The 8,770-nt window shown below is 42.0% G+C and overlaps 1 protein-coding gene across 1 annotated transcript in view; it reads left to right on the forward strand.

Annotated features, from left to right (window-relative positions):
• Nucleotides 1–6,078, forward strand: part of raly (RALY heterogeneous nuclear ribonucleoprotein) — a 29,502-nt gene extending 23,424 nt beyond the window's left edge. The window contains exons 6-8 of the mRNA XM_083771283.1: nt 608–768; nt 905–952; nt 5,833–6,078. Of these exons, the coding sequence (XP_083627409.1) occupies nt 608–768; nt 905–949 (206 nt within the window). The 3' untranslated portion in view covers nt 950–952; nt 5,833–6,078. The remainder of the gene's footprint in view (nt 1–607; nt 769–904; nt 953–5,832) is intronic.
• The last annotated feature ends 2,692 nt before the right edge of the window (nt 6,079–8,770 follow it).

The raw sequence follows: 8,770 nt of genomic DNA on the forward strand, positions 1-8,770 counted from the left end.
GGACAGGATCAAGGCGGTGCTGCAGAGCTGTTCAAACAGTACAGCCGGAACCTGCAGCCAAGCGGCTTCTTCTCAACCACATGGGAATGGCAGAGAAATACAGTGCCACATGAATGTGGACACAAGCCTGATTTACACTTGGTTGCATGCCACGATGTCGCAAAATCTGGAAATAGCCCGTTTTTTTTTTTACAAGCTCACGCGTTGGGAGCACTACGAAATATGTCTTGAACTCATGACATGAAATCATAAACATCCCGAAGAGAGGGAACAACTACAGTAGGTGTTGGGTTGTTTATACCACACCCTCTGAAGGCAGTGGTTCTCAACCAGTGGTGCAGGGACAACCAGGGGTCCTTGAGGAGGTTCCAGGTGGTCCCCAGCTAAATGGTGGAGAGTTGATGACCAAGTGAATGCTTAGATTAGATCTTTAACTCTTTAGAGTGTAAAATTAAACCAAATCCACAACTGCTCTAAGAAGCTTCCTGTATTAGCCTGTTTTGTCTAATTTACTGTACTTACTGTGTCTGTTTTCACCTTAGTGAGGGGCGTTCTAAATGTAATTTTGTAGAATCTGAGTTCCACAACTGATTCTTGTTCTTAGCAGAGCTGCACAGTAACACAGAGGAATGTAAGAGCGAGGAAGAGGAGGAATGGACTTCAGAGCAGAGACACAACAGTGAGGAAGAGGAGGAGGAGGACGAAGACGAGGAACGAGAGGAAGCAGGAAGAGATGAAGAACACACACAGGAAGACGCAGACGACATGGTGTGTGTGTGTATGTGTGTGTGTGTGTGTGTGTGTGTGTGTGTGTGTGTGTGTGTGCATGCGTGCGTGCGTGCGTTAGTGCGTGCGCGTGCGTGCGCGTGCGTGTGTTCTAACTGTTGTGTCTCTGTCTCTTCAGGAAAACAGCCATCTATCATCAGAAATGGATTCCATTCTACCATGAGAGGTGAGATCAGATCAATATGTTCCTTCCGACGTCGGAAGGAGCAATTCAATGTTCTGAATGTAGGCTAGTTATCATCGCCTCCCGTTAATCAAGGGCCACTCTACTGTATGTTGGGCATTATTTTTTAGAGGATAAACCTTGACCATTGAACCATTGAATAAAGGGCTGTGATTGGCCCAGCTCTGCTGGGAGGAAAACATTTTGAATGGGAAGAGGGGCAGATCAAGCTGAAGTGATTACACTGTGACAGATTTGTCTGCATTCCAGGCTATAGCATCTCAATATCTTATCAATCAATATCTAAGTGACAGTCCATAACTGATAGATTCAGCTGTCTCTTTTTCTTCCACAATAAACCGTATGTTGTATGTAGGATTGGGTATTTGTCAAGAACAGACCTTTCTGTCTTTATTCATACAAATAAGTTAGAATATTAATGTACAGCCCGAACCCCATATGAGCCCATAAAATGTGAGACATAAGACAGACCTGACCATAGCCTGTCGGGTCCAATAGGGTTCAGGCAGAGATGCAGTAGGCTACAAACCGGAGTGGCCACTCCAACAAGGTTTATTTAGCTTATTTTCTTAATTATGCCCCCCCTTTGGCATGTGTAGACCAAGGAAGCACCTATAGACATTTTATCAGACAGGAATTCCAGTCTATAACCTGCTACAGTATTTACATTATTTAGGGTGGTTATTAACCAACAAACAGACGTTAGTCCTGTTAGGCAGCCATACTGTAGGTCTTTACTGTGTATAGACTATATACATTTTACAATCTGCATCGGCCTCGCTGCCCAGATACCTCCAAGGACAACTGATATAGGACACTGATCGTATTGGCCTGGGCCATAATCTGTTCACGTTTGAACTAGAAAGAGAAAGATGCTTGTAGAATATTGTCAGTAATATTGCCTGCCAGTTAACATTTTAGCATTTCACAATGTCTAGTGATCTGACAAATCTGACATTGTGGATTGTCAAGAATCTACTTCAGGTTGTACTTCACTCTGCCCTTAACTTCAAATCCAAATCTCTGATAATATATATAATTCCAATTGCGAGAATGGGAACGTACGCACATGGCGTATGTTTACATTGGCTCTGAATGGAGGTTCGCAAGCGTGGCTCTGTGGTTTGCATGTGTGACTGGTCTATCTGGTAAACACAGAATAAAATGTGAGAACGCAACGGCACTTTGTCGTTTTCTGTTCTGATCGTTGACGTGTAAACTTGGCCTTAGTGTTTTTCCGGTTATTTGGGAGCCCTCTTGCAACCAGTGGTTGGCCATGAGGACTGGTTGGGACTCACTGCTATAAACATGAATGTGTTCCACACCAGCCAGTGATGAAAGGCCGAACCGGCTTTGGCCCTAAACTCATAAAACTATACGAGGGCCCTAGTTTCTACAGCTCTGCAACTCCCTCTGAAAGCACAGAAACACAGGCAGTTAAAACGTTTATTCATTTACTCATTTATCAGAGCGCCCAGCGATGTATAGCAGCGGAGCACATTTAGCGACGCACCAGGCGGATGTAGCTGAAGTAGCTTGATGTAGCCAAAACACTCCAGAGGCGATCGACAACAACGGGAGGTATGATTAATTCTAACGCGACTAGTGACGGGACCGTGATGGGCCGTCTAACACATAATCTTTGCTTAGAATTGGACGGAATGATTCAGATCAAGAATTATTCACGTTTTAAGATTTTCGGTCTCATCGGCTAAAATGGGGGGGAACATTTTCGATGACAACAAGGAAAGGACGCCAAATGTTGCACAACAGCCTGTGGAGTGCTGCGATCGGTTTTGATATCAATAAATCTCCGTCCTGAGCGCTAGGCGTTACTTATTGATAGAACGGAGAACTCCGTCCTTGCCACTCGGGGTGTTAATGTCCGGACCCTGGATCTCATCAAAACAATATTTTCTGGGCACAGTGTGTGTGTGTGTGTGTGTGTGTGTGTGTGTGTGTGCGTGTGCGTGCATGCGTGCATGCGTGTATAGTGTAGTGTCAGTAGTCCATAATGCCTCATTATGGTGACGGTAGTGAAAATCCCAATAGTCCATGACCATGAGCAAAATAACTTGAGTTATGAATCATTCATCTGAGGACAGGGCGCAACATCTAGTGGCTTCAATCAGTGGTTCTCTGTTGACGCCAAAATTATTGAATTTGGCACATTGGTTGTGCAACGGACCCTGTGGACCCCCATTAGTTGTGCAACGGACCCCTGCACAATATTTGTGTCGTTAAAATGTATCATCAAAAAACTAATTCAGATTTCTTTCCTGGAAAAAATCTACAACATCAGATCTACAAGCTTGTAAATCGACTATTTACTATATACAGTAGGGTTAAAGTGGTCAAAAAAGAATAATGATATTTTAACACATTTTTATACTCACTCAAGGTTGCCCGGTGTCTCCGGACCCCATTTTGAGATAACCACTGGCTTCTGATGGTTGCTCATTATTGGAAGACTTGGAAGAGAAGCTTATTCAGCCTTCATCTCACTGATTTAGATTAGTTTTCAGCACCCACATTATTCTTGTTTTGGATGCTATAGATTTTGGAAGATACCTGTATATTTTCAGAGACAAAAATGACAGACAAAATGAGAGAAAGTGTGAAAATGCAATCCACAGCCCAGAATGTATTATTCCCAGACAAGGAAGAAGGAGTGGGTGGTTTTAGGTTTTAGGGCTTCCTGACCGGGAGATGATGAAGAAATTAAATGGTAATAAACTCATACCCCTCCTTCTGATTTCCTTTTGTTCTGAGGGAAGGAATTTGTCTTCTAGCAAAGCCTTCACCCGTAACACTGAACGTTTTGAAGATGAATTAAAGTACTGTATGACTTCACAGGCATGTTTTTGCACTCAGGCCTCCTGACCAAAATGCGCGCTGGATGGGTAAGAACTCTCAGAGTTAGGTGTCGCTCACATATAAAAGACAGGGTGCACTCTCTGTCTCTCTCTCAGCCTGTCTTTTATATGTGAGCGACGCCTTACAGACCTGTACGTGTCGTGTTCACTTGGAACCCCATCAAGGAATCCTGAGGGTCCCTTGCTTGAAACCCTACAAATCTCACAAAAGCCTGTAGAGCTTCAATTTTCACAATATTTATCAGTGGAACTGAGCCAAACATAATGTAGTTTAAATAGGATAGTTTTTGGTGGGTCGTGGCCTGAAAAGATTGAGAACCACTGGTTTAAAATATATATAAATATACCAATACAAACGCTTCTGTATTATGTTCATTATGCTTCTGATATTTCATGAAAACAAAAGGTTAAGCGCCTCATTCTGTGATCTCTCCAACTGGTTGGCTGTATGGTCCAACAGGAAGGTACATTTGAAACGTAACTAATCGTAATTGTTTACATATTGTGCTAATTGTTTAGGGGTCAGGGTGGGGTGGGGGTCTCCTTTCACGGTGTTTCCTTCTTTAATGGCTGCCATACAACAACAACAAAACAACACGTGCGTTCAATTTGCCCCTGCGACGACAACACAAGAGGTTGGATAATTGAACCTTGCAGACATGGATCAGATTCCACTATGTTTGGACATAATAAGAACCATTTTTCCTAAATATTTTTAGTTTTTGTCTGCCGAGTCATTTTTGTTTTTTCATGTTCATCTTGGTGTGAGCTATAGAGTCATCTTCAAATAGATTATCTTATAAATATGGAAAGCATAGAAAAGAAAAAATCATTCGTTTTTCTACAGTATATTTCCCACATACTGTAGTACGCCTAGTATTTGGGGCTTTTTATTTCACAATAACCTTCTGACCTCTTTGAATCTCACTGCTGACAAAGTTATCAATACAAAATATGGTGTGTGTGTGTGTGTGTGTGTGTGTGTGTGTGTGTGTGTGTGTGTGTGTGTGTGTGTGTGTGTGTGTGTGTGTGACGTGTGTGTGTGTGTGTGTGTGTGTGTGTGTGTGTGTGTGTGTGTGTGTGTGTGTGTGTGTGTGTGTGTGTGTGTGTGTGTGTGTGTGTATATAAACTCACTTTAATAAAAGTAGAATGAAAGTGAAATTGAAAACATCAAGTCAAAACAAAATACAATTCAAACCTTTGTCTTGAAATGGAGCCGTGTCTGAAAGCAGTTCAAGAATTTGACAAAACCAAAAAGAGATGTATGAGAGGGGTTGTAGGGATGATTTACACACCCTGCATGCGAAAAACATCAGGGGCTGGCTGTGTGTGTGTGTGTGTGTGTGTGTGTGCGCGCGCATGCGCGCGTGTGTGTTTTCTTATATATATTGTATTTCTGTTGTACCTGTCATGATTGACTGCCCCCTAAGCCAATGGGAGTCTGACCCCATACTGCCTAAGCCAATGGGAGTCTTAACCACTCGTGTAGCCAATCGCGTAGTAGTGACTTCGTCATGATTGGCTGCCTCTTAAGCTATGACACACGCACTGCGGAGGTCTCTGCACCCAGACCAGCGTAGACCACACACTGCAACACGGAGCAGAGTGGCTGATAACAGCGGCTAATGCTATGAGCTAACTGTAGAGCAGGAAAGCCATAACAAAACACAGTGATTTAACCAACAAAAGAACGTTGCAAACGAACGAAAACGGCTGCGAGGTTGTGACAGAGAAACGTACATTACAAAAAAAGGAAACGATAGTTAAGGGGGAAAAAAAGAAAGAAAAAGGGGCGGGGGGGGACAGATGCACAGCGGAGAGCGCTTGTTTCACCTGACAAATATGACATCATTTCTTGTTTCCTGATTGTTGATGAGTCATTTGAACCTTTTTTATATATTTTTTCATGAGTCATTAGATTTTTTTTATATTTCAACTCTTTTTTTCCTGATTGTTTCTATTCATTTTTTTCTTTCTGTGTTGCAGGTTTTACAGACTAAGAGGAGAGTGAGAGAGATGAAGAAAGAGAGACAGGCAAAAAACAAGCTGAAAACAACCATTTAACAGCCTGGAGAACTCTCTCTCTCACACACACATACACACACACACACACACACACACACACACACACACACACACGTACACAAACACATGTGCGTGCACGGATGCACATGCACACTCAGCTATAAACCGGACTAGAAGCTGTGCGTAAACCACGGGAAGGAAACTACAGCAGGGAGCTGTCAAACCTCAATGAGACTGGAATGGATTGTTCATGCACACATGTACACGCACGCACGCACACACACATACATACATACAAATTTGACGTCTGGCATCTGACCTCTTCGACTTCCCTTATTTCACCCTGTATTTTACCCTGTAAAGTGTAAAGTCATTGTTTTCCACCCATGCCTGATTTACCTCTTTGTCTCCACTGAATTGCCCCCCAGGTGTGACATGACACCATTTCACACATGTGAAATGTTGCATATTGTACATGTACATCTGTACATCTACACAATGGCACAGCCGCATATGCTATGGGTCTTAATTTGTGAATATCCATGATTAAATGTATTCAATTTGTAAAAGGGGGGTGGACATATCTTAACCACTTAAGCCATTTACTCTTGTGTTTAACAAATATGAAATAGTAATATTGCCCTCTTATTTTTAATAATACAAAAAAGACATTTGACAAACTTTGCCAAAATGTTGGAAATGTACCCAAAATATGGACGCCAAGGAGAAGGTTGATGTGGTTTAGATTTTTTTCATACAAAATATGAAATTGTGATAATATCCAACATAAATACAAACAACCCAGACAGTCTATAGTCTTTCCCTAAAGGAAATGCGTGTACTACATGTGTGTATGTTCTGTCTGTCTGTCTGTCTGTCTGTCTGTCTGTCCGTCCGTCCGTCCAGTGGTGTACAGTAAGTAGCATACATGTACATGGGCACTGTACTCTGTAGTTTAGTATTTGTTGTTGGATACTTGATACTTTCACTTCACCACATTACAAAGATAACTGTACTTTTTTGGACTCAAAAACACATTGGACACGGCATTTCAATGGAGGGACAAAGTGCATTGCTATTTTTACTATTATTTATATTTTGTTTAAGATTACTGTAAAATCTTTGATTTCAATGTTTTCTCTGCAGCAATGCATTGATATAAAAATATATAATGTACTTTTGTTTTATTTAATAGCTAGTAGGCTACTCCAGTTCTTTAACTCAAATTTGACAGAGCAACTTCCACTTGTAATTGAGAGCTATTAGACCACTTTGAAGTATTTTACAAATGAGCATTGCGGTGCATGTCATGAGACTTGGACACATGCAGTCTGGACATGTCGTGGACGCAGCGCAGCAGGCCAAGCATCTCATCAGAGCGTACTGAAGCTGAACATCTGTTTCTCTGGAAGCGTTCCCCACCACTGCCTTGTGGTTTCCACAGCTGTCTCTTTATCAGCTATATTATGCTTTCAGTGAAAATCCTCGCGATTATTTTAAAAAGCTGAGCAATTAAAGTTAAACCTCACCGGGGTTAAGGATACAAAGCCACGTTTCCTCCTCTTCGACATGGCCTGCTTTGTTTTGATCTTAATATTATTGATTTTAGTGGCGGCCGGCCAGAGTGGATATCAGATGCATTACGTTGGATAAATCAAACGGGATAAAGTTGAGATGAATCTAATCCCGAGGCTCTGTACAGAGTAGGCTGTCACTGTGTTGGAGATGCACGCTCTATGATAGGCTAGATGGTTGAAAAAAAGGGTTGTGTGTGCTTCCCATTAGAATTAATGACTTTTAGAACAAAGTAATGTGTTACACTATGAGAACTGCACGTGGAAAAGCACTGCTAGATCAGCATAAAGTTATATGCTAATTTTAATTAGGCTATTCTGAATGTTCTACAGTAAATTGATATTGGATTGGAAATGGATATTATATTATGATTTATTGTCCTCCATGGCAGTCTGTCAACATTTGCAGTATCACCACTCATCATGACAGCCACCCTGTAGTGGTGTTACGAGTGTTTTTTATGGCCAGTCCATCTTTCTAATGCCTCCCTTAATATTTCCCCTCCCCTTCCTGCCTCCTTCCTTCCTTATGTCCTTCCTTCCTCCCAGAGATTAAAGGAGTCATCACATCTCCTTGTCTCCTTTCCTCTCTTCCCTTCATGTCTTCGCTCTCAAAAATGTCTGTCTGTCTGTCTGTCTGTCTGTCTGTCTGTCTGTCTGTCTGTCTGTCTGTCTGTCTGTCTGTCTGTCTGTCTGTCTGTCTGTCTGTCTGTCTGTCTGTCTGTCTGTCTGTCTGTCTGTCTGTCTGTCTGTCTGTCTGTCCTTTTCACTGTGTATATATATATTCTTTGTAAGTCAGTGGTCCCCCGGGTTCTTTGAAGGGGTTCCAAATGAACCCCAGGTTTGTAACTCTGAGAGTGTATACAAATGGAACCCAATGGACATATTTAGTTCCATTTGTGCACAGTGTTTTGGGTGTCCTTGTCATAAAAAGGTTTAAGAAGCACTGTTGTGTGTACAGTAAGTGATGCTGTTAACAGGCGGGTAGATGCAGCTGTTTTTATTGACTGGTCCTACTGGTTGAATGCCAACACGCTCTCTTCCCAAACTGTCTGAGAGGAAGTTTGAACACATATGTAAATAATAAATACAATAATAAGACTTACGTGACTTACATCATTGGAGTGTGTGTGTGTGTGTGTGTGTGTGTGTGTGTGTGTGTGTGTGCACTCATTTGATGGGCTTTAAGAGAGCTTGAATTTCAGTCAATAGATGTACTGAAAGCTTCTTTCACAGTGTGATGGAACAGGAACCACAACCACCTAAACCTACTATTCTCAGTGAAACGGACCGGCCTGACTTACACCATGCACTTTGAAAAAAGT

Source organism: Protomyctophum parallelum, assembly GCF_964188405.1.
Source record: "Protomyctophum parallelum genome assembly, chromosome: 8".
Lineage (NCBI taxonomy): Eukaryota > Metazoa > Chordata > Actinopteri > Myctophiformes > Myctophidae > Protomyctophum > Protomyctophum parallelum.